Genomic DNA, 26,509 nt, shown 5'->3' on the forward strand with positions numbered 1-26,509 from the left:
TTACAGTTTTTGACTGTAAATTATACATTGATTTGTTCTTTTTTACATCTAAAAATTTACAGCATTTTACTGTGAAAATAACATAAAATGTCTGGTAAGAGCTTTTACAGTTTTTCCCTGTATATAGTATGGGAACTTACTGTTAAACTAAAATCACAATTACTTTTAACAGTGTACATGATCCCAGACGAGGAATAAGGTTCTTACCTACTGAAACAAAAAAGATGTAGGCGGAAGTACCAATCCAGTGTCTACAAAGTGAACAAGCAAATACTAAGCCAAATGCCCTTTACATAAAAAAAGGTTAAAAAAAACCTGGAATGTTTTTCTTTTCGACTGAAGAAAGACAAACATCTTGGATGACATGGGGGTGAGTAAATTATCAGGAAATTTGATTTCTGAAGTGAACTAATCCTTTAAGAGTAATAATTATTTCAATATGTATGCCCATATGCAAGTTTGAGCTAATGTCACATGTTAGAGATTATCTTAACCTCTGATATATTTCTGACCTCTGATATTGATGGTCACTCCACTCTCTGGTATACCTGTGAATATTTTACAAAAGTTACCAGGTTTACCAGCTTTATGTTATGGCAAAAAAAAAAAAAAGGTTGTTATTTTACACTGGAAAACAAATTGTCAGTGATATTTACATCTATAATGTTGAAGACTTATACTAATGAAACAAATGTTGCTGATGGAGTGTAGTATATAAAATGTATATATATATATATATATATATAAAAACATTAAATGTAATTATTAACCTGATTTACAACTTTTCCCATACACGAATGCCCTAGATTTGGGAAACTGGATTTATGCACTTTTTACAATACCTTATTTTACAGTACCATAATGTGAGCTGTTGTTTTGCGGTGTGCGCTTTGATCTTAACACCTTATCTTGTTATGTATTACCTGAATTACCGCTCTCTCTCCTTTGTCCCTCGTGTTCAGCAATTGGTGAAAAGATTGAAAGTGAAATTGGGTTTCTATTTTAGAATCAATTCCTGCCTTTCCTTCGAGGCTAAAAAGAGGCTTGTTGCCGCCACTTTTATTTCTGTCCTAGACTATAGTGATGTTATATATATGCACACATCTTCTCAGTGTTTACATGCTTTAGACACTGTTTATCATGGTGCATTGAGGTTCATAATAAATCTCAAAACTCTCACTCATTGTGTGTTGTATGCTCTGGAAGGATGGTCTGTGTTGTCTACCTGTAGACTAAAACACTGGCATGTTTTTATTTATAAATCTATCCTGGGTCTACTCCCTTCATATCTTCATACTTATATTTGCAAAAAACATGCTGGAATCTATAGCCTTCAGTCCCAGGAATTTTTCTTACTGTCTGTTCCAGGAGTGCGTAGTGAACTGGGGAAAAAGGCACTTAATTTGCTGCTCCCTCCACCTGGAATAATTTGCAAACTAAGTTGCAACTTTAGGGAGCTGGTTTCATTGGATGATTTTAAAAGGATTTTAAATTACTTGGAGACAGAAACATCAGGCTGTAGTTGTTTTGACTAGTTATGTATTGATAGTCTTTTTCACTGTTTAATTAGCTTGTGTGTATGTATGGATGATATTTGTTAGTTGTTAAACCCACATAAGCTGTGTTACTGTCAATCTTGGCCAGGACGCTCTTGTGAAAGAGATTTTTAATTTCAGTGTGCTTTTCCTGGTAAAATAAAGGTTATAATATAATAATAGTATGCAGTGGGAAGTGGTTTTAATTGCCCGCTCACTCTAACATTAACCCTGTCAAATTTGCCCTTATTTGGGTGTGAGCAAAAACACGCCATTTTAGTATGTCCTTTTAAATGCAAATGAGCTGCTGCTCTCTGCCCGCTTTCCAGAAGCGTGAGCTGTTAAAGCTAAACAACAACAAAGCTGGAGAATCTCACGCAGCCAAAATGAGGATTGTGAAATGGTTGATCTCTGCAGTGTTTTACTGCATGTGATACAAAAAACCCTCCAACCCATGGTTTAAACCAGGGGTACTCAACAGGCGGCCCGTCAGCATTAAATTTGTGGCCCGCGCATCATGCAACATATAAATGTATTTTAATTATAATTTGCGTTCAAAATTAGCGTGAATATTACTTTTTTTTACATGTACACTAGGGTAGGCGTACAGTGCGCGTGACGCTGTAATCATCAGCAGAGAACGCGTATAGTGTATGCGTGCAGCACAGTTTTTCTAACCGCAAAAAAACAATATAGACTGAAGGCACTTTGCACGGGCACATTGAAAATTTTTCGGAAAAATAAAGTATATATTTTTTTAATGCAGTGCTCATCGACAGCAATAATTATATATAGAATACATATAAATGATATACTGTCTGCCTCATTCTGTGATAAAAAAGCCACTTCAGATCCCAAATGTAAACCATTTCAAACGCTTATTACGTTATGAATTGAGTTTGGATTAAAAACGTAATGTAAAGTGCATTTTGCTTTTTAAATGCACATTGTAAGTGACTCAAACTCACAGCGCTTTTAGAGATCACTTACTCTATACCCCATAAACATGTTTGAGCAGATATTCACAACACAGTATTTCAGTGTAAACACTCATATTATTTTTACATTGTACTCTTTTATATTATAGAGCATAAAACATCCTCGTGTCGTACATTTATTTATTTAGCATTGAAAGGTTGCCTACCTGTCTATATTTCATATTGCAAGATGCTTCCATTGATTTCACACATTTTGTCTGGTTTTAGTCTAGTCTAATGTGTACAAGTTTATGTAACAGTGACACGTTAAAGGGTTAGTTCACCCAACAATGAAATTTCTGTCATTAATTGTTCCACACCTGTAAAACCTTCGTTCATCTTCGGTTGATATTTTTGATGAAATCTGAGGTGTATGACTCGTCCATAGACAACAATTTAACCACCACTGTCAAGGTCCAGAAAGGTAGTGAAGTCATTGTTAAAATAGTCGACATGACTGCAGTGGTTCAACCTTAATGTTATGAAGCGACAAGAATACTTTTTGTGCGCAAAAACAAAGCAAAAATAACAATTTTTGGGGGGGAAACAGCAACCCAACAGGTTCACTTTACCATCTAACAGTAGACCAAAGTCATTTTGTTTATTCACTATTCCATGCCCATTTCCACAAACATTAAACCGTACATGCTAAATGATCAGTTTAAACAGCAATACGTGTAATTTTTCTTGCACTTCAAAGTTGACTGTTGTTCCCCCATCAGTGATGCGTGGGTTGATCCAAAATGAGCGGGTGCCTGCGGTCACCCGCGGTTACGAGTCATCCAAAAATATTTTTAATGATATTCGAGTCACGGTCGGTCGGGTCGTTTGAAATAAAGATGCCAATTAAACCTTTGTAATTTTCAGTTTTACTTACTAAAGGTTTCAGTTTTACTTTCATGGGTATTTGTGAACATTTATTTATGGATATTGTAGCCTCAGTCTTTGGCTTAGCCTACCTGTTTTTGTTCGTCTAAAATGCGTTAATAAATACTTTATTAACATATTCTATCCCTGCATTTTGTGCTTGTGAGAGCTTCAATTGGGCATTCACTTGGCGAAATAGCCTAAGCCTACTAATACAAGTGAAAAATCCTTATTTACCTTTTGAATGTTGAGCGTTATTAACTTTTGAATAAATGCTGACGCGGGACAAAATGCCCCATTTCCCAACACGTTGAACTGAGCAATGCCATTGTACCATTTTAATAGGCTACTTTTAAACGCATATAGCTCATTAATGTCAGTTTTATGTATTTTCTGAGAGGGGGCGGGATTTTTGTTGGGAAAGTCGGGGGAGAGACGCACACTTCGATTAGACTGGATAAACACATGCAGCATCTTAATTGTTAAGAAAATGAAACGAAATAAATTAATAAATCAAGCCTTTATTACACTAGGCTATATCATACAACATTCAGAAAAAGAACAGTTTGCACTCCTAAGGGCTTTCACAAGGAAGCGGGTCGGAAGCGGTCGTCTCTGTGAACTTGAGCACGTAACAAACAAGAACCGTAGCCTACTTACCTCACAGACACGAGAAATATATCTATAGAAAGCTTGAAATGTCCACTTTTAATCGAACCAATTCAAATGGAAAATAGCCTACATATTCTCAGATTATGTAATCCGTATGAAACATAGGCACGTCCACTACTAGCGGACATGACGAATCTTCATCTTTGCAGCCAAAACAAAAAACATAAACAATAAAAAATTTAAATGTTTAGAAAGTCTGCTTGCTGTTTTTTCACTACACACTCATAATTTAACAGTACATTAGCAACATGTTAACGAAACATTTAGAAAGACAATTTACAAATATCACTAAAAATATCATGATATCATGGATCATGTCAGTTATTATTGCTCCATCTGCCATTTTCGCTGTTGTTCTTGCTTGCTTACCTAGTCTAATGATTCAGCTGTGCAGATCCAGACGTTAATACTGGCTGCCCTTGTGTAATGCCTTGAACATGAGCTGGCATATGCAAATATTGTGAGCGTACATATTAATGATCCCGACTGTTACGTAACAGTCGGTGTTATGTTGAGATTCGCCTGTTCTTCGGAGGTCTTTTAAACAAATGAGATTTACACAAGAAGGAGGAAACAATGGGGTTTGAGACTCACTGTATGTCTTTTCCATGTACTGAACTCTTGTTATTCAACTATGCCGAGGTAAATTCAATTTTCCATTCGATGGCACCTTTAAATGTAATTATTAACCTGATTTACAACTTTTCCCTTACACAAATGCATTCGATTTTGGGAAACTGGAATTATGCACTTATCATAAAGTTTACATTAACTTGTTTTATGGTATCATAATGTGAGTTGTTGTTTTGCAGTGTGTGTTTTGATCTTAACATCTTACCTTGTTATTCATTATTCTCAGGTTAGATAAAGTAAGTCGAGTCTGGCCTCAATTATATTGCTTACAATTTGTTCAGAAGACTTCTCTGTGGTGTTTTTATCCAGAGTCTTAAAACACTATAAATCAAAGCTTCAGTAGGCAGTTTTTGTAATCAATTAAATTTCTTTTAAATGTTTACTTTACTTTTTATAATAAACAAAAATATGAAGGCAAATAAAACTTCATATTTTAAGTATAAAGTACAATAATCCTGCTTTGAGTCAGAGGTGTAGTCAGCTCTGGGCTTCTTATCTTCAGCTCTGGGCTTCTAGACATCAGGGGTTTAATGACGTATCAGTATCTGAAGAGGAAATCAACTCAGTCTTTTATACTCTGTTGTTTGCACCAAACTTATGTTTTAATCTTGACATTGACTTCTTTTACAGTACCATAATGTGAGCTGTTGTTTTTAACTTTGTTAATTATTACTTTACTCGGGTTCTGTCAGAGTGCAATTGAGTTCACATTTACACATTTGGCAGATGATTTAATCCAAAGCAATTATTATTATAATTCAATTTCAGTTTATTTGTACATCATCTTTTCCAATGTACATTGTTGTACAGCTTTACAGAACACAGAGAAGAAAATATAAAGAAAAGAAAAGAGTCTTTTAAAACACAAGCAGACAAATGAAAAAGTGCCAAGAAAAATACTTAAGATATTTACGAAATTAATCATTTAGCAATTTTCCATCTTGAGTTGTTGTTGTCAGCATTAGTAATGTAAATTCACGTATCATTTGGTGGATTAGTGCAGTGAGTTTATTTTGACGTATGGTAAGAATTTATCTTGATAAAGATTGGAAAAAATTGTGTTTTTATAAAGTGATTCTGTAAAAGTTCTCAGTTCTGGTTCATATGCAGAGTAATCTGTCTAAAAGTACTACTACTGTTTGTTTGTGCACAACTATTTCCTATTCATATTTTACTCTTTGTTTGCCACGGCCACCCTGGTTGCTTTAGTACATTTGTGCACGGCAGGAAATGTGCATTTAAAGTGTATAAATGATGACAGAATTGTCATTTTTGGGTGAACTATTCCTTTATGTAGGGTGTTATGACACATCTGTACCCTTTGCTTCACAGGACACATGTACTTTCCACTACATACTATTTATCTACTAGTATTGCTAACTGGATTCTGGTGAACTTTATATTAAAGTAACCTAATGTACAATCTTATGAGAGGCCATAAAGGCCATAATTATTGAACAGCCTTTTACAAACACTAGTGAAAACATTGATCAACCTTAGTGAAATTCATTCATACACATTACTGAAATAAGAAAAGATTTTAGTAGTTGATGAGAGCTAATTTCACTTGAAAAGGAAGCTGTGGCCGCACTTCCTTTTAATATTTATTTGTTTTTCTTCATAAAAGGTGCCGTCAGGGTGTGTAAACCACCATAAAGTATATAGTGGTTAATCAATAATGAAAGTGTGTTTTTGACACGTACAGAAGCACAAATGACATTCAGGCTGTTAAACAGGCCTGCAGTAAAAGCTTCAGATCAGACCCTGAACACACTGATTCATATCACACAGAAATTAAGATAAACAGCATTTTGAATGACTATATAAACACACATAAACTGATAATGTACTGAGAATAATCATTTCAGTGATACATGTCCAATAAACTTAAGTTCACATATCCAAACACACAGGAATACATACAAGGCGTGAAACTGCACAGGTGGGGAACAACATGAGGGTTAGGACAGTAATTATGTACATTTTTGGGTGAACAATTCCAGTCAGATCAACAAGATTTTTAAATATGCTTGTTTATTCCGTTCACCTTAGATTTCTTTTCTTTTCTTTTTTTCAGTCATTGCAAGAAATAAAGGCAGCATCAATGCCACCATGCTGGGAAATAAAAGGCGTAAAAGATCTCTGCAGGACACTGAACATCACATTATCTGTAGAACAGACAAGTCTGGGCTTCAATAACAATTCATCAGCAAATATAAAGGCAAGTATTTATGACTAATTAGTTTATATATATATATATATATATATATATATATATATATATATATATATATATATTTTTTTTTTTTTTTTTTTTTTTTTTTTAATGTACAGTCATGATTCCTGAATCTAGTGCTGCAGCAATGAGCCCTAAAACAAAACCAGTTGCATCTTTGCACTTCCAGTTTCATCGTCCCTAAATCAATTTTTTCATGCACATTCTTAAAGGGCATATTGCAGGTTACAGCTTCAGTGATTCAATGTATAGAAAAATAGTGTAGGAACTAGATTTTTACTTCCACATCCGAAAAATGCCAAATCGGAAGTGATGTAACGGGAGGGAGTGCGGTCAATATAAACAATAGGAAAACAATGGATCACAATGACAGTTGAGGAAATTGTAAATGTTCCCAGATAACACACATATGTCGGGCCGATGTTGTCCCAATGGACAAAGTTCCATCGCCGAGACATAGCTCAGGGAGCGTTTGCTTATCGGGAAAATGTCGCGAATGCTCTCCGGCCGATGTGTGGACGATGCAAAGCTGTAAATACTGGCCGCTGTGCAGGGGCTTTCTAGGACCTTTGTTTATTTAGGCTGAACCTTTCAGGCTAAACCCAGATAGCACACTGACACAGAATCAACTTAGAATCTATGTTTCCACGGCATCAAAGACCAACGTCAGACACGCCATTCAAAACTAACGGACCATCAACGCGGATCGTTTGCTTACCTTATGCTGAAACGATGTTGATATCAGTTGAGTGAAACACAATGTTGATTTCAGTTGGGCTAAAGTTTTAGGTAACACTTTAGAATAATGGTCCGTCCATTGAATAAGTAACTATGCAGGAAGTAATGCAGGACTAATGAGAAGTACTACATTAACACTTCAGCTACTACTATTAACTAATATAGAAACAAGCTTAACTAATCAGTAAGTAATATCGAATTTAGGACTAATATAGTTCCTTATTAGCTAATCAATAATTAGAGAATGAGATTGGCATCATTAATAACTAATAGGTAACTATGAGAAATTACAAAGAATTACTAATTAATTACTAATCACAACATTAAAGTGTCTGAGATGTGAGCAATTGTCTTATTTTACTCTCAACGTGGTCATAAAATGCATATTTTTTCACTTTAAAATAATGGTCCTGATCACTAGTAGTTCCTGCATAGTGACTAGGTAACACTTGAGTAATTAGTGATGCATTTTATGACTATATTCAGAGTAAAAATGATGACTGATTACGTCTCAGACACACGATAATGTTCTTTACAATTCGTTAGTTAATAGTTATTAATGATGGTAATTTCATTAGGTAATTATTGATTGGCTAATAAGGAACTATCTTCTTAATTTGATATTACTTACTGATTAGTTAAGCTTGTTTCTATATTAGTTAATAGTAGTAGCTGAAGTGTTAATGTAGTACTACTCATTAGTCCTGCATTACTTCCTGCATAGTTACTTATCAATGACGGACCATTATTCTAAAGTGTTACCAAGTTTTACACAGTTAACATATTTTCGTTTTTTTTTTTTTTTTTTATCTCAAATACTTAATACTAATAGATAAATGAGCATGTTTATGTAATAATCACACATCACATTCAGCTAACATTGTTTTAATATTTACAAAATACAGTTACAGATAGCCTGCATGTTTAGAGCATACATCCTCCTATATACAAACCGTCAATATGACTAATAGAGAAGGCTTTTACATTCAAATACACAGAGGTATACAAGAAAATTACAGGCTAAACAGTCTAAAGTTAAAAAATTAAAAGAAATATTTACTCATGAACAAAACCGGTCATGTTCTTTTGTACCAAACATGTTATTTTTCTTGGAGCACAAAAGGAGATGTAAGGCAGAAAATCAAGAGACTGACAGCCTCACACAGCTAACAAAAAAAGGTCCCCAGAACGTCCCCTGAATGGCCTCTGCGAACGTCCCCGAACGTCCATGTGTAGGGTCCTCTGGCTGTCCCGGGGACGTCCGCAAAGACGTCCTCCGGACGTTCACGGGACGTTCACAGGACGTTCAGCGGCCATTCGGGACGTTTAGGGGACTTTCGATTAAGTCTTCTTATTGTTTTTTATTCTACTTCTAGGTTAACAAAAGAACACAAACACGTTGTAAGGAGAAAAATACATTTATTTATTTATAATAAATGAGCAGTTTCATAATTGTTGTGCTCTTTCCGTGTGTGTGTGTGTGTGTGTGTGTGTGTGTGTGTGTTTGTTTGTGTGTTATGCAGTTGTGCACGCGCGTCTCTCGTTGTCAGCTGTGGTAGTCCGTTGGCAGTTTTTTCGATGGCTTCTAACCTAAAACGACAAAATTAACACATTCAATAATGTTTTCAGGTATCGTTTGTCTATTAAGAAACATTTGTTACTGACAATTTGGATTCGTGAGACCAAGATTAGCGTACATTTGAAGATAGGCCTTAACAGCCGCGACGGACAACAACTTCAGCAAACGTTTGTAAATGTAATCTTGTCATATAATTTAAACTTTACAAGATAAACAGTGGTTATGGTAGCTAATGTCTGCTAAACTAAAATTTAAAATACCTTTTCGACCGACGAAAGAGAAAACTCAAGGCCTCATCTGAGAAAATCACCGGCAGGACCGTTAACTGTCGACTCAGCCGAGCGTTGCCATGGATACATGCGCGTAACCTAAAGAATGACGTCACTCAATCGTCACTTGCTTGTATCTCAGTGTGGCTATATTACACTTTTTGCCACATGCTATACCTTTCTTATGTGTAAAAATTAAAGTAATTATTAAATAACTTTTCTTTAATAAAACCATGTTTGACAGGTATTTATGGGTATAGGAATTGTCTTACCTGTGTTATTTTCCAATTTCTTTGCCAGCAAAGTGCTTTTCCATTCTTCATCTTTTCTTTGGCTGCATTCATCAGTTGAAGTCAATAACATTATTTTAGAGCTCCAGATTGGGACACTTTTTTACCATTGAGATGACTTGGATAAAATGTCCCATTCTTATATTATCCCACATCTTATATTCAGTAGCCTACTATTGGGGGCATCATGATTTTGATGTTTAAAATGATAACTGCTGAAAGCACACATGATCTGATGACATCTTTAATTAGTTAGTAGTAGGTTGAAGTTACTGCTTCATTTTACAATGAATGGGTCATTCTACAGAAAAGTCAACTTTTCTGTCCCTTTACAGAAATATTACACTTGAAAACACTTTTTTTTATATTGAAAACAATTTTTTTATATATTTTAATATGAAACAATATTTGAACAATTAAACCTTGCGCATCAATGTGGCAGTATTTGTTTTTTAATTATAAAAATTCCAAACAGCACAGAAGTGCTCGTCCCCACAGTCATGTGGGAAAGTGCTTTATTTTGAGCTCAGAAACAGGGTTTAAATACAATAATGTATGCATAACTGTCAAATATATTATGTAAATGACATAAAAAAACAAAAACAAATGCTGAATAAATATTATAAAATATATAAAAAAAAAACCCTGGTGTTGTGTCACTGGTGTTACCTTTAACAAAAATCTCTTATTTGAAATAAAAATCACACTGTTGACATCAATTGACTACCTTCTTCCTATTTCCTGAAGATCCATGAAGAAAGACACATGGAAAGTCCACTATCTCTTTTCAGTTATCAGAAATTTTAATTAGAAAATCATAATTTCATATGAATTGTGCTGTCGCGGTTAAGGAATTTCCCTTGCGGTATTTTTGAGTGGCTCAATAGCGCGATATGCGGTATTACCGCCATATATACATATATATATATATAGAGAGAGAGAGAGAGAGGTCATATTCAATAACGAAACTAAATAGAGCATTGAAGTAAAGAGAATGTCAAAATAAGGGTCTACAAAACAGAACATAAACCTGACAATAAGATGGTAGAGCTATTGTTGTATGTATAATAGTTAGTTTCGATCCTCGAATCTGACAAAACAAGACTTTCTGCTGATATTTCACGAGTATAAGCAGAACTAACGTTACTCATCTCTGCGCGTTCTAGACGGGCTGTCAGTCAGTGCAGTTACATTGTTGTGACACAAGGTGGCGGCAAGGGACTGTCTTTGAGTCTTTAAACCGTTCATTCAACTGCACGTTCAAAAACGCAGATTCATTCAAAGAGAGATGAAATGAAACAAGCTGTTGAAATCATTTTAACGTTGAGCGTCACTTTATAAGGCTCAGCTGACCAGTAATGCTTCGATGCTAAGGCAGAGATTTCGCTATCCTTGGACACAACAACTTTTTTTCACGAATATATGTCTCGGCCTGAAGGACAGACGCAGGTAATCGCACACGCTCCGTCGATCTCTCTCCCATTCACTGTCTGTTTAGGTTTGTTTAGTGCAAATCTACGGAGCCTCTGTACAAATCACCATGGTACACATTATGCTATCATTATTACCTTATTTAATATTTAGTACACGTGTATGAAGTGTAAAACGAGAAGGACATAGCCTTTCAAAAAATAGAAAACATGCAAATATCGCGGTTGCTGCGGTTTTTGCAGTGTTCTGCGGTTGGCTCGTCAAAAGCGCGGTATTACGAAATTGCGGTTATCGCGACAGCCCTACATATGAAGCTTTTAGTTGAAGTCACTGGTGTGACCTACTTTATTATTAGGGAATTTTAAAAAACTAGAATACAAATGGATTAAACTACTTAACACTCTGAGGTCTGAGGGTATCGCCGGCGATACCACCGTGGTTTTTTTCTTATCAGTGTGAAAGAGACTCAAAATACTCCGTCAGTGTTGCACATACAATTAAGAGTTATACACCATTTTAATCTGTGGAATATCTTCTTTCATTTGTGTACACTCAGAGTAAAAACAAAATGTTGTGCTTTTTGTAAAATAAAGAAAACTAACATGATGCGTGATCTCTCGTCTCCCTCTGAACGAACTCCAATCTGATAGTTCTTAGAAAATGAACTGTAACTTAGTGAATACTAATGACAAAAAAATTACACTTATGTCTAAAAAAACGTTAAGATGTCAGGTTTTAAAACATGTAAGTCAAATCGAAAACAAACCTTCTGTGTTTATGTAATCTGTATGAAAAGAGAGCCATGTCAGAAGTCATGTGATTCAGCTCATTATCCGCTAATGCGGCCACGTCCCACAGGAGCCAGCGCTATTCAGACGCAAATTCAGTCAATACATGCATACATCATCTCAATCGTGTATTTATTGTCTTCAAAAGTGTTTTGAATAGCCATATTTAGCGATCTCTTGCCTCTGTTAGTTCCTTGATTGTCACATGATATGCCTCTTCTTTTACTGAGGCATTTGTGGACAAAAGGGGCAGAGCGCCCTCCGGCTGCAAGTAGGCTATGAATTTAAAAACACAGCATCCAGCGCTCATAATGATGAAAATAAATATAGAATAATAAATATTACTCCTCTGTATAGAAAATTGATATAAACATATGAGAAACCATCAATATTTCTCCAAATGTGTATTCTTTTAAGCATATTAAGAAATTATGGTCAATATAAGATTTTAAGAGTCAAAATGTGAAGCTTGAGTCTTAGATCTTTTTAATGATGTATAGTTTGTCAACTGCACATGAACATTTAGGCTCTATAATATAACAAATATAGTAGCCTATATGAAATGCCCTAGAGGTAGGAATGTTCAGACGCTTTGCATCACAGAAATACATTATATTTTAAAGTATATTAAAATAGAAAACCATTATTTGGTTAGAGACTTGAGACTTCTTTTAAAAACATTATAATGGCAATGTGTTCAATCTTTTGACTGGTACTGTAATTTAACATACGGCCTATACAAAATTTTCTTTCATATCATGTGCAATAATACGTGCATGCATGAGATCACAAAAATCATGTTTTTTTTTGTCCTGAGTGGACTTTAATCCTGTTATCAGCCATGATCACAGAGGGTTTTTTCACAGCCTACCTGACTGAAATGGCCTCATTAATATGCAAGTCATTTCAGGTCATTATTATTCAATTCTTTTGTCCTTCTCAGGTGAGAATCACCCATTATTCATGATTATTCACCGCCTCCTCGCATACCGTGTTTCTTGACCAAAAGTGTCTTAGAAAATTTAAATCTCTCTATTGTTTTATATGAAGGAGTAGGCAAGGATAATTTTTACATTCATTCTGAAGCAAAAACTCTAGTCTACAACCTCCAATACCCAGAAGTTCTTGTGAACACAGATTTTAATATACTTATTTTGGCCTTATTTCAGTGACTTAAGTTTTTTGTTTTTTCAATAACCACGCATAAACGTTATTCCTTCAAAAATACAAAAATGTACGTATATGTTCCTCACATATTATTGTAGCCTAGTTTGTGCTGAATACTACGGTGGCCCAGTAGTGCAGCAGAACGAAATTAAGCCACAGCACAACGAAATCGTCACAACACAACGAAATCGCCACAACACAACGGAAACAAGCCACAACACAACGAAATCGCCACAACACAACGGAAACGAGCCACAACACAACGGAAACAAGCCACAACACAACGGAAATGCTCCCGACCACTAGGGGGCAGTTGGTTTGCGGAAACGGACAATTGCTCGCATGCGTTTTTATGGGTCTGGATCGGTCTGGATGCTTTTTACGCAGATACGAAGAGACTGTGAGTATGTAGAAAAAATATCAAATTGTATGTTTAATTTTAGCGCCTGTTAATCACTTTAACACAACTATATGTTGTCCTGTGCATTGCCATATGATATAAGTACTGTCTACATGCCAAGTAGTAAGTCACTGCAAGTTTGTGTGTGTGTAAATTTTAAATTTTATTTCAGAAGAATATTGCTTGTCTGAATGCAGTTGCTGGTTCTTCCCTGAAGTTAGTGATTTTTTACAGATCCCAATGTATTGTCCATTTTGTGGCGCTACACTGGAAAGCTGTCCTGCTTTTTGCAGTGCATGTGGTAAAAACATAAAATTTCTAAAAGATAAAGTTCCTGATGGAAATGAGCCAAGCACAAGTGCAGGTACATAGCGAGGCTGTTGCTATATTGTTTTGGAACAAAATATCTGCTTGGTGAACGAGTATAATGTGAGAGATTTCTATATGTCACTGTGTTTAAAGCAGGAAAATCAGAAAGAAATACACTGGATTCCTTCATGAAGTTCAGGGCTGTGAAGGAGAAAGAGAGGAAAACCTTTTTTACTAAGAAATGTCAGGAATCTAGGAAGGATAAAAAAACGGTGAAGGTATCTTCATACGCACAATAGGGATGACTATTTCAACTTAAGTTACATTTCATAATTACTTTAAGTTAAAGGACAGTTAGCAACATTAGTACCTTTCATATGTTTCCTATGGAATTCAGTGCAGTTGCTAGGTATCAACTAGTTATTATTCATTTAATCTTTCAGTTTTATTTTCATAAAATAAAGTTTTTAATAAATATTTGTTAAATAGCCACATGCCCCACGTTAAAGCCTATTTTAATTTTCAGTTTGTGACACATTTTTTATTTAATCTTTTTATGTCTAGATTTATGTTGGAGTTATGTGGAGACATAATGGTGTTCTAAAGCCTATGAGAGGGAGGACCCTGCCTCTTGAAGTTCAACCTAATTGGTCATCTGAGCAACTGTTAACAGCTGCTGAAAAGAAAGTAAAAGATTTTAATCAGGACATGGAAGAGGGTCCCTATGTTTTGCTGTACCCAGACGGTTCAGAGGTGAAAAACATTCCAGGAACAAACACCCCATTCAAACTACAGCTGTACAAAGAGGCACTTGGGAAGGCTTACCAAAGAATAACACTGTTCGTCTGCACAGGTCAAGATTTTTCAGCCATTGGTGAGCATATTTAATTTAAAGTAAATCTTACAAAAACATATGTATAAAATACTATTTACATGAATGGGTTTATATCAAAGTGAATTTCTTATGTTCATATTGGTTTGAAGACTGTAGTGGAGATTCTTCGAGCGAAGACAGTGAAGTGCAAGTAAAATCTACCTCACACAGTCCACATTATGAGAGTGACACTTTGGTGGGTGCATTAAATGCATGTCTCCTAACATAAATATAACATTTAATTGTAACTCATTTTAACATGTGGCTTGAGTTTTTTATGCAGATGTGGGATGATCCAGATGAAGCAAGCACACCAAAGGCAAGAAGCACATCAGACAGGTATTATTTTAGCATAGTTAACAGGGCATTCTTTGAGGGTGAGGAGTAGAGTTGTTTAAATTAATTTATTGTTGTTGTTTTTCAGACCTTCTAATCTCTCTCTGCCTTTTTTGGACAAAGTAAGTTTATAATTTATGTTCATAACATGCAGTTACTTTGTTAGAACAAATGAAAAATGTACTCTGTCTTATGTGTTTTGTTGAAGGTCAGTTATAGTGGTTTTTTTTTTTTTTTTTACAATTCTAACAAATCCAGGAAGCAGGAAAAACAAATGTCCAAGAACACACACAAAAGTGCTACACGTAAGCTTATTGTTTTATCTCAGAGTTTTAAAAAAAGAAATTAATTGTTTTAAAAGCAGCCTAACAATTACTTTTGTTTGTCAATGGATGTAAATTCCTGATACTCTTTTTCTTTTTACAGCAATTACACACATCTGTACGCACCAATTGTCATTGAGAGCGATTCCGAAGAGTCAGATGAGAGCAGACAATATGTTCAAGAGGAAAGGTTCTAGTTTATTAATTACTCTTAATATCATGTTCCTAAATTTATTCGGGTTTTTTTGTGTTTTTTTTTTTATTTCATAATTATTATTTTGCTTAACTCAATATAAACCTCTTTATGTTTTACAGCACAGAGGTATTATCTGCTGCAGACATTGTGTCAGATCTGTCACTTAAGGTGAAAAAGACATCATGCAGCAGATTCAATATAAATAGAGCAGATGTTTGGGACGGAGCAGTTCGTGGATTTAAACGTCTATCATATGACCCACTGCATGACATGCTCGTCAAATTCACCGACGATGATGGCACAGTAGAAGATGCAGTAGACACAGGTGGTCCCAAACGTGAGTTTCTAACCCTTCTAATGGATTGCTTAAGAGCACGGAGAATCTTTGACGGTCCAGACAATAGAAGATTTCTCACATTTAACAATGCAGGTAAATTATTTACTTAACTCTACCTTGCTCATAATTGTCTTTTTTACTAACTGAAAAACTTCATTTACTACAGCTGCCAGAGATGACGACTACTTTCTTGCTGGGCGGATGATTGCCGTTTCAATAGTTCACGGTGGTCCAGGTCCGCGCTTTCTGTCAGAAATGCTGTACGATCACCTCACTGGGAGGACTGACATTAATGGAACAGTTGAAGATATAACAGATGAGACCATGAAGGCAGCTTTACTTGAGGTGCATTCAACTTTCATTTAAGCTTATTTTAAGTTTTTTTTTTTTTTATATATATATATATGGTTCAAGGATTAAGTTTAAAGCTTTTTTGTATTGGCTTTATGAAAAATTTATTAGAATTTAATTTGTTCCTTTTTGTTTTTATGTTTTTATGTATCCTATTTACCAGATATCCAGTGCAGCTTCATTGAATGAATTACACATGCTCATTGACAAGTATGCCAGCTTGCTGCAGACTGCTGGCTGTTTTGATTACCCACGAAGTGTAGAAGGCAAAGACAACATTGTGAAGGATTTCATTCAATGGTACATATTGTACAGGAACCAGTACTCCATACAAAGGTAAGTTGATGTCTAATTTGCATATTAATTGTTGCATTTAATTATGTTCCATATAATTGTCATTACTTTCTGATCTTGTTTGGCTTCCAGATTTAGGGATGGGCTTTCCACCTTGGATGTCATCCATGCCCTGGAACAACATCCAAGTGTATTCAGACCCTACATGTGCTACAGTGTTGAGAAACTAAAACCTGAATCATTGGAGGCTGTCTTCAAGGCTCAGCTCAGTGAAGATGGTAGCACCAGACGACAAGAAGAAACAAGGATTCTAGGATACTGGAGAGACTATCTGCTTGACACTGGAGGTAAAGGATTGAACATCACTTTTTATTGTTGTTGTTTACATATTTCATATTATTCCATTTTTTCTTTTCTTTTCTTTTTTCAGAACAAGAAACTGGAGTCTTCCTCCAGGACATCCTGATGTTTGCTACAGGACTGGATTCACTGCCTCCTTCAACGATTCTGCCCCAGCCCCGACTGAGTTTTGAGTGGACTTCTAAATTTCCCATTGCCAGCACCTGTGCCAACACAATCAAATTGCCAATCTCCAAAAACTATGAAGAGTTCAAAAATGCAATGGACTTTGGTATCCAAAACTCACCTGGTTTTGGATTGCACTGAGCAGAGCAGAGCAATGTAAATGTTAAGGGATATCTATCCCTTTAACAGTTTGTTCCAAATAACAAACGTTTCTGAACTAACTAGAGTTTAAATGCGGGCCATGTTCTTTAAAGTTATATAGTTCTCCACACCAGTTTCCCAAGTGTGAGGTGCAGTCAGATTGCTTTGAGCATGTAGTTCTTCAAAGTTGGCCTGAAGCTGTTCATCTCCACAAGTACTAATAGTCGGTTCAATGAAAAAGTGGTCCAAGTCTTCCTGTGAGACACGAAATCCACATTCTCTCCCATTAAACCTTTGAGAAAAAGAGGAAAATGTGTCTACCATTATATTGTTTGGTGTGAAAATTCAAGGCACAGTATTGAGAGCAATAAAAGGTTAAATTGTATTAAATTCTGAATTTTATTTTTGGCTCAAAATAACACCGTACTAAACCTCATGTCAATCCAAAGTTGAATGACTTTCTTCTGTAGAATAGAATGTTAGCCCCAATCTCTTTTCACTTTAACTTTACGAAAGAGCATTGAATGAAAGTAAATAGTGAGTGAGACTAACAATATGTATATTATTTCTATTTTGTGTTCCATGGAAGAAAGCAAGCCTCATGGCTTTGGAACAACATTAGGGTGAGTACATGATGGCAGATTTTGAGGTTTTGTGCCAACTATCATTTTAACAATTCCATTGTAAAATGCAAGTAAGTTTAACATTTAATATAGTCATATACCAACCTGTGTGGAAGAGCATACATTGCATCTGGTTTACCAGAAGGACAGCGAGACTGTTTAACTGCCCTAATGGTGTGAGTGTTCCAAATTTCTTTGCATTCATCAAGGTCAATCTGCAGCACACTTAAAAACACAAAACGCACCAAGCATATATGCTCATGACTGCCATTAAAGAGTTGTTTCTCTTTCAGGTCATTTAGAAGATCCATCCAGAACTGAGACCTGTGTAAATAATCCAACAATATTAACATCCCTTTTAGACATTCAGGCCTGGTTTCACAGACAGGGTTTAGATTAAGCCAGAATTAGGCCTTAGTTTAATTAGGACATTTAAGTAGAGACAAAACAATGGTACTGACATATTTTAAGATACTTCAGAGCCAGTTGCTTTCAATTAAAACAGCTCAAACATAAATTTGAATCTGGGATTAGAACATGTTTTAATGTAACATTTCCAACTGTAAAATTCAGCAAGAAAAGTAATATTAAATATAACCCCAAAACATCATGACTGTAGACTATACCTTTGTTTTCTGAAGTATGACCACCAGCTTTCAATTCGTTGGTTTGTGGTTGAGGAGCCATACATATGGCTTGAAGCTCCTGCAAGGTCATCTGTGTGGACTGATCTCAGAGAACATTGGATTGCAGCCATAGTTCCATTTTCAGTTCCACAGTCTGTGCGAAGAAGCTTTGGTATGACCCCAAATTCAGTAGCACACTGTAGGTAATGATGAGCTATAATATCTGGGTTGTTATTGCTAGCTCCACAAACTAACCACATCACTTTACGTGAGTAACCATCAATGCAGCCACTTATAGCCAAACCGTATGGTTTTAATTTGTCATAGCCATCAATGTGCCAAACATGATTTGGCCCCAAAGAATGGTAGACCCTTCTCACAAATCTTCTTCTTGAGCGTTGTTCAATACCTAATGGGTCAAGGTCTGCCATCATAAGCATTACATCTTGCCTTCTCACCGTAAGATTGTGTTTTTGGCGTAGGGTCTGGCACATTGTGCGGTAACCATAATGCTGTCCAGAACCATTCAACTCTGCAATGATAGCTGTCCGGACATTGTCCAAAGGCGAGTAGTTTTTTCGTTTGTACAAAGACAGTCTGTTCAATTTTTTTTTCAGGGTACGAAGGCTCATTTTAATGTTGTGCTTCGATGCCAAGAAATCCACAATGACACTGTAACTGTGTCCATCTCTGAAGTACTTTAGAAGAAGATCATCCTCAGAAACATGGACTGATGACTCTAACCATCAAGAAAACATAGCATTAATATGTAATGTTTTTTACATAATGTACATACATAATGTAATTGGTTATTGGACACACTCAAGCTTTCAATACATAATAGAAAGGGTATTATTGAGTTACAATTTTAACTGGTAGAACCACCTGCCTCAAAGAATTCAGTTAATAAAAAGTATGCTACAATAACAGTAACTTATGTTTTAGATACACACTAGACTTTAGGTTCTAAATGTTCTAATATTTTCATGATTATTTGTGCATTTGAGCCCAGTGTTCAAAATGTGTGTATAAATTACATCCGATCATATGATCAAGCTGAATTCATACATAGGCCCACTTACCACTTTGAACTTCAGCCAAAAACTGGACATTAGAACCACACGAGCCACAAAAGGCTATAATAATCCCCAGATCATTTCCACAAAATGGACAAAACATGCCAGCCTATAAAGACAACGGTTGAAATTAAACATTTTAGCTGACTATCAGGCAATAATGAAACAAAAGCAGATCTAAGTTGTCCAAATCGAAAGTAATTTATTTTTTGCTCGTTTTATGAATCGATACATTAAGATAATTAGGATATCCAAACATTCAATAAAACATATTTTGTTCATTTAAAAATTATTACACATATTATGCTCACATTACTTACATATAGAGAGAATCTCTTCGTGTCCTGGGGAGATCGGCTTTTCAGTGCCGACACTGCCCCCTAGTGGTCGGAGCATTTCCGTTGTGTTGCGACTTGATTCCGTTGTGTTGTGGTGATTTCGTTTTGTTGTGGTTATTCCGTTGTGTTGTGGCTTGTTTCCGTTGTGTTGTGGCTTGATTTCGTTGTGTTGTGAACTTATGTTTGCTTTTTTAATTTCATTGTGCTGTGCACTACTGGGCCACCGTAGAATACAGTGTAATGACACTTTTGTCATTTATATGTTTATGAACAACTGAAAAAAGCACAAATGTCAGGGCATGTCAAACCTCTCCAAGCCCCAAATCAGCCTCAGACTCCAGAGGGTTAATTTAGTGAATATACCATGATTGACAACATGTGGATTGATACCTTGCAGCAGCCATAAAATGCATTTTTCATGAAAAATGTCACTGGTGTTACTGTCACTGGTGTTGTTTATAGAAAAAAAAAACTTTATTCAAAGCTATTTATTTAGTTATTTTGCATAAAATAGCACTAAATAATGTGATTCTAACTTTTTTTCCTATTGTTAATCCTCCTTTGGTCAGATATGGCTAGATTGAGGGTATTTGGCTAAACTGAGAAGCTGAGAAGCAGCGACTTTACGGACAGCGTATTTTACAGACATTTTTAAAATGTTGTTTAGATCTTTTACTGACTGCTTTCACTAAGTGTCAATGAAAAGTCTTTGATTGTATAAAAAATGTAAAAAATTTAGTCTCCTCTCCTTGATTATAGTTGAAGAATAAGTAGGCTATCTTTGGTCGTATCTGTCACTGGTGATTCATTGTGTCACTGTTGTTACTGTTTTTTGTCTGTCTCATTAAATAAAATGTGTCATATGTGACATGATAATACTTTTACATTCATTGAATTCTGCTAAACTCAAGAATTAAGATGTAAAGGATTGCATTACTTGTTTATAACTGTTTTTCAAATATTTCCATTGTTATAGCAAATACATGCATAATTAAATTAGCATAATTCAATCACTTTTAACTAACCTGATTGAAAAAAAACAAAAACACATAATCTCCTTATTTTTTTCATTATCTTTTTTTCTGTAACTCTGACTGCATGTGCTGAAAAAAATTGAGAAATATCATTTCATAAAAATGTTTAAAATGCCAGAGAAGTATGGTAACACCAGTGACAAAAAAAATGGTACATGCTGTCTTTAAATGCACAAAATAATAATAATAATAATAATAATAATAATAAATCATAAAGCTGTCATTTGTATTCATAAAGTCAATGTGTGATATAATAATGTGGTCTAAGTTTAAACGTTAGAAAAAGAAATACATTTTAAGACATTTTGTCAGGACTTTTCTGTAGAATGACCCGAATTCAACTATTTTTACTTGAAGTAAAACCATAATATCAACCTGCACAACAAAACAATCATGGTTTCTGTAAAACCATTATCATGTTTTAAGGGATTTTTAAGGAACACAACCTCCTTTAAATCCAGTAGGTTTAGTTTCATTTGCCCTTTGTCTGAGTTTCAAGGTGTCAGGTCTGTTGATAAAAGGCAACGCTGTTTTTTTTTTTTTTTACAAGTGTTGTTATGGAAATACCAGATGAGGGACGTCAGTAGGACTTTGGCAAACTGGCAAAGACTTGAATGTCCCCCGAACGTCCGTCAGCGAACGTTACAAAGCGGACCAAACGCGGTCCTTAACGGACGTTCACAACGTCCGAGGGACGTCCCTTGTTTGCTGGGCAGTCACAATTCACTATCAGTTTCTTTTCTAATGGTGACTGAGTGTTCCACAAAAAAATTAAGACATATGGGTGAGTAGATGGTTTATAAAGAAATCTTACCCTTGAAAACAGAGGACAGAACCCACACAGCAGGAGACTCCTAGGCGGATCCGCATTCAAGTCGCCAAACCCGAGTGACTGTCACATTCGTTTTGGCGTCGCCCAGAGGATCAGCTCCGCCTCCGGGCGGCGCCGTAAATTCTACTGTCAATCAGCGGAGACCCGCGCTTATCTGATTGCGCGTGACCGTTCATCTCTGCAACCGACGAGAGAAATGGCGACTCCGGCGATCATCTGTGGTTTTCAGGTAAGTTTTCACTTTAAGTAAATTATTAAGTAAAAATATTTTGTTAATTTTGTGACACTTAAAAGTTACTAAAGCACTTGGTTTACTACATGCAGTTTGTAATCACAATTTATCTGAATCTGTGTATCTGAACATATCTCGTCCTCCGCAAAATAAACGGATCAGGTCCAACGGATCAAATGCTGCGTGACTGACGTGTTTTAATGGGCGCGTGCTTTGAAAATTCAAACACTGGAGAAGTTAAGGTAAGAATTTGTGATATACGTAAAATTATGTAGCCTATTGAAATGGCTCAAGGGCAGATTTTTTTTAGTGATATAGCAAAACTAATGCGTTTTTTTCTGGATGATATCATCACCCACACCATTTTATCAGTAAAAGTCCAACTGGATGGAAACAGCCCTGAAACAGCAAATTTTGCAAAAAAAAAAAAAAAAAAAAATTGGCGCTCATTTGCTTTGTCTATAACAAAACATCAAACTGGATGGGAACTTGGCTTATGATGTTATCAGTATAATAATCAAACAATAGTGAAGAGAAAGAGAAAAATCACTGCTCTTGAAGAGAAAACATTCAGAAACTATATTATTTACTAGGCTACTTGCTTTTATGTTTTGAAGCTATATTAGTTTATATATTTAAAACCTTAGCATACACTTGTAATAAATAGTAATAATTTAAAAAGTACTTATAATTACATACAGTTAATATTAAATTTTTTTTATTTTATTTAGGAAACTAATTAAGAACAAAGTAGATCAAGAATCATTTACATGATTTCAAATATGTAAAGACTTGTGTAGTAAGGCTAAAAAATGTCCATAGCTTGTTTTAAAAGTTTAAAATGTATCAGAAGTTGCTAAGAGACCAAAATAAACAAGATTTATGCATCTTTATTGTTTCTATTGTGCCCTAATTATAAATAAAACAGCAAATTTTTCGAAAATGTGAACAAATTGCTAACACAAAATCAATTATTTTTAATTGCAAAAAATCACACATTCACACACATGTCCTAAATTATCTTATTTATGTAGGATGAAGAAATACAGATCAAGGATCAGTAACAAGATACACTTTATTATTTATTATTTAACATTCTAGATTCATTGATTTAACAAAACACTTTTGAGTCACATGTGATATTCATGGGTCCTGTCTGTCTCAGCGCTGAAACTCTTTATACAAACTTACATGTATAGACAGATCAGAACTTATGAATATAGTGTATTATACTGACTTTATACAGTAATTTACTGCAAACTTCAAACACACATTAGTCCTCATTAAGACATTAAGGTTATATGTTAATCATTCTTCATGATTTTCATTTTAATTCATATGCTGAAGGTTCAGAATCATTGAAATCACATTCTTCAAAGCTCCTGTTATCTTAAGGGAAACAGTAGATAACCACTGAAAGTGATGTGGTTATTATTATGCCAGCTATCATATAACCTCTTGCCAGACCAAAGTCTCACATAGACAACATCTCCAACCTCCAGGATCAACACAACTCCATTTGAAGAGTTTAACACACCCTGAGGCTGATCGTCATATGCTAATACCACACACTCTCCATTCTTATAAATGGAGGCAGATGATATAGTTTGGGCATGACCCAATACAGAGACTCTGAACATGTACGCTCCTTTCAGTGGGGCTGTGAAAATACCTAAATCAAATAACAAGCAATACAGAATCAGCTGTTTCCTGTATGATTGCTTCATTACCAAACACACTGTAATAGTTTTGAAAGATGGCAGATCATTTAATTCTCTTATACACATTACACAACTGCAGAGAGGTCTGAATGGAGCAGAAGGTTTTCATTACTATAAACTGAGTTTAATGACTCCATTTCATTGATAATTACCTGTAATTGGGTTGTAGGCATTCCCTATGTTTGTGAAGACGTTCCTGTAGGTTAGTTGTGATTTCAGTGGAAAAAGGACCAGTATATCACATATATCATATTACACTGAGAATGAATACACTGAATTTAACATCATTCAAGCACACTTTCACCTCTATTTTCCTTTTTTCAACTCCACTTGTCTCTAAAGCTCTGATGTTTTCTTTCTGCTCTGTAACGGTGGCGTTCAGTTCTGTACTTTTGTGATATCAACTTAAAATTTCAAACACAAATTGGTTAGATATATGGCTTTGATTTGATAGTAATTTCAGAGTAAAAATAATTTTGTAAAATATATATTTTGTATAAAATATTTAGTACAGTACATTTGATTTACAGTAAATTTAAATTTCCATAACTTTTTCATACTTTCACTTTTTGAAGTGCTTTCACTTGAGCAATAGTCTGCTGAGTATCTTCTTTAAAACAAACTTTTGTCTATATATTACAAAGCATTCATGAAGAGCTGAAGAAATATTGATTCACTTTCTTAATCTTTGTCAAACTAGTAGATTAGACAGCTGACATCACAGTATGAGCAATATGGTGTTATAAATATGTAAATTATTGCATTTCATTTTATTCTGTGACTACCCTGTCATGTATGTAGTGTCCATCACGTTACCTTTGTTTTCTGTTCTTAGTCGCTCCATTTCAGTCTCCAGAGATTTCATTACTGTTTCCATGGTCTTTATTTTCCCCAGTTCTTCAAGGATGTTTATGTTTGGTGAAAGTACATCATCTGCCGATATAGCCCACACATTGAGCATTAAAACCGTTATAAAAATCAACATTGTTGTGCTCTTGGTTTCTAGCGATGTATTGAATCAACTGAATTAATGTTCTCTTAGTTTTTAAAGACAACTTGCGTAATTGTTTAAACTGTCCAATAGACTTTAGACTGCAAATATGTTTTGGGTTACGATTGTAACCTTTGTTCCCTCAGGAGGGAATGAGATGTTGAATGAGGACACTATGGGGAATGCCTCTGCGTGACTGCATCTGAAGCATGTATGCACCACAGAAGCTACATAGGGAAGCCGGTACATATTAAAGCAAGGCCCCTATAGGCATTCATGAAGTATGACTAAGGGACTCAGCATCTCGTTCCCTTCTCAGCAAACAAAGGTTACAGTCATAACCTGAGATGTTCCCTTTCGAGAGAACTTGTGCTGCATCAAATGATGACACTGTGTGGAAGGAGATGCCCACTGCGTTATACTGACTAATTTCTGTCCTTGAATGAAACTGTACAGGAATAACTCAGGACGAGAGCACTTGAGCACCAGGTGTAGAAGGAAGGTCCAAACTGTAAAACCTTATAAATTGTTGTATTTATTATCCCCCTCAATCACTAATTTCTCAAACACATATCTCTACAATCCTTTTTCAGCATCAAAAGATTTGGCCTTACCTTCTGATTGTTTTGTATTGAGAGCGTTGCACAACAATTAGAGATTTCAAGGTGGAGTCCACACCAGCTCAGCTCAGTCAGGATCTGATGCTCTTGAGGCTCGATGGAAGTAACTGAATTGCAGGACTTTATAATAGTTTATGTAAAAAGTAATTCACTTTCAGACTTGTTATAGAGAGGTTTACGAATCACCAAACACAATGGTTTCGTTTTAATAACAAGATACAGAATAAAAAAACAGAACATAAAACCGAGTAAGTCTTCACCCGAGGTGCAGTGAACTGTTACAAATTTTCCAATATATATAGTTTCCAGAGATCACATTCTCTTTTCATAGAGCATTTTCCTTTGTACATAGAAGTACAGCCCCCTATCACTTCACAGTTTCCTGATGCATGCAAAGCATAAGATACAAAGTTTAGTTACAGCTTGCCTCGCAACACCTTTTGCAGGCTGCAACACATTCTGCAAATTATAACACATTTTAATTGCTAAAGCTTGAGACCTTCGCTTTAGTTTCCATTTAATATTTCTAGCTATAATTAAAAATATATCTCGATCTTATTTCTCAGAAACTCAGCAAGAAATCATTTAAACATAATTTCCAGATACAACCGGCGCTTTCGTGGTCAAAGCTTCAACCTCGCTTGTTCCATTTCACACATAAAAGTATTCAAAGCATATGATTGTTTTATAAACATAATCAATTTCAAATTAATTTTCTGTTGCTGTCTCAGTAATTTAATCATCTCTTTGGCTGTCGAATCAATCTACAGTTGTCCCTTCTTAGTTCCTCTTCTCCTTGGCCTGCTTCTTCGATATTTTGTCTTGTTCTTTTTGCAAACCTTGAGTGATTAGATCAACGATATCAACCCTGAGTTGTTTTTGTTCATTTGGCAGAAATTTTTCAGTAAAGTTCATCTCATTTTTTTGGGCTCAAAAGGTTTTTGGGGAGGCCCATCCCGCAGCATCAAATACTTTCCGAAGGGAGACCCTTCACAATAAGGCTTTAGAAGTTGCCATACTTCTTGTGAATTGAGCGCTTACCAATAGAGGTGAAGACAGACGCTCAACTCATAAGATGTAGAAATTGCCTCTACAGTCCACTTTCTTATTGTTTGTTTTGAGGCCTACTTCAATATATATATTTTGAG

The 26,509-nt window shown here is 35.3% G+C and overlaps 3 protein-coding genes across 5 annotated transcripts in view; 1 reads left to right on the forward strand and 2 right to left on the reverse strand.

The window, feature by feature from the left end:
- The first annotated feature begins 14,467 nt into the window (after positions 1-14,467).
- Positions 14,468-17,268, forward strand: LOC125261583 (G2/M phase-specific E3 ubiquitin-protein ligase-like). Of its 3 annotated transcripts, XM_048180140.1 has the most exons (9): positions 14,469-14,765; positions 14,876-14,961; positions 15,049-15,104; positions 15,190-15,223; positions 15,992-16,050; positions 16,124-16,302; positions 16,472-16,644; positions 16,735-16,949; positions 17,033-17,268. In XM_048180140.1, the coding sequence occupies exons 3-9, from the start codon at positions 15,056-15,058 to the stop codon at positions 17,266-17,268; spliced, it is 945 nt and encodes a 314-aa protein (XP_048036097.1). In that variant the 5' UTR covers positions 14,469-14,765; positions 14,876-14,961; positions 15,049-15,055. The 3 variants fall into 3 exon arrangements, with proteins under 3 accessions (XP_048036096.1, XP_048036097.1, XP_048036095.1); XM_048180139.1 differs by having other exon boundaries at positions 14,468-14,765; positions 14,876-15,104; XM_048180138.1 differs by lacking the exons at positions 14,469-14,765; positions 14,876-14,961; positions 15,049-15,104; positions 15,190-15,223 and having other exon boundaries at positions 15,673-16,050.
- An 87-nt stretch (positions 17,269-17,355) lies between these two features.
- LOC125261584 lies at positions 17,356-20,030 on the reverse strand. The gene is made up of 3 exons (XM_048180141.1): positions 18,518-20,030; positions 17,997-18,215; positions 17,356-17,560 (listed from the first exon to the last, which is right to left on the reverse strand). Exons 1-3 carry the CDS (start codon positions 19,147-19,149, stop codon positions 17,356-17,358), a joined length of 1,056 nt encoding a protein of 351 aa, XP_048036098.1. The 5' UTR covers positions 19,150-20,030.
- A 3,064-nt stretch (positions 20,031-23,094) lies between these two features.
- The window catches only part of LOC125261590 (complement C1q-like protein 4), a 67,045-nt gene continuing 63,630 nt past the window's right edge, over positions 23,095-26,509 (reverse strand). The window contains exon 5 of the mRNA XM_048180145.1: positions 23,095-23,701. Within this exon, the coding sequence (XP_048036102.1) occupies positions 23,415-23,701 (287 nt within the window). The 3' untranslated portion in view covers positions 23,095-23,414. The remainder of the gene's footprint in view (positions 23,702-26,509) is intronic.

This window comes from Megalobrama amblycephala, unplaced genomic scaffold, assembly GCF_018812025.1.
Source record: "Megalobrama amblycephala isolate DHTTF-2021 unplaced genomic scaffold, ASM1881202v1 scaffold436, whole genome shotgun sequence".
In the NCBI taxonomy this organism is placed as follows: domain Eukaryota; kingdom Metazoa; phylum Chordata; class Actinopteri; order Cypriniformes; family Xenocyprididae; genus Megalobrama; species Megalobrama amblycephala.

Coding starts and splice junctions, on each gene's coding strand:
- LOC125261583 (XM_048180138.1), top strand. CDS start 15,729: ATGTTTTACAGCACAGAGGTATTATCTGCTGCAGACATTGTGTCAGAT. Junction 16,051..16,123: donor TCTCACATTTAACAATGCAG/GTAAATTATTTA, acceptor CATTTACTACAG/CTGCCAGAGATGACGACTAC. Junction 16,303..16,471: donor TGAAGGCAGCTTTACTTGAG/GTGCATTCAACT, acceptor CCTATTTACCAG/ATATCCAGTGCAGCTTCATT.
- LOC125261584 (XM_048180141.1), bottom strand. CDS start 19,149: ATGAGCCTTCGTACCCTGAAAAAAAAATTGAACAGACTGTCTTTGTAC. Junction 18,216..18,517: donor TCATACTTCAGAAAACAAAG/GTATAGTCTACA, acceptor TTATTTACACAG/GTCTCAGTTCTGGATGGATC. Junction 17,561..17,996: donor ATGTATGCTCTTCCACACAG/GTTGGTATATGA, acceptor TTTTTCTCAAAG/GTTTAATGGGAGAGAATGTG.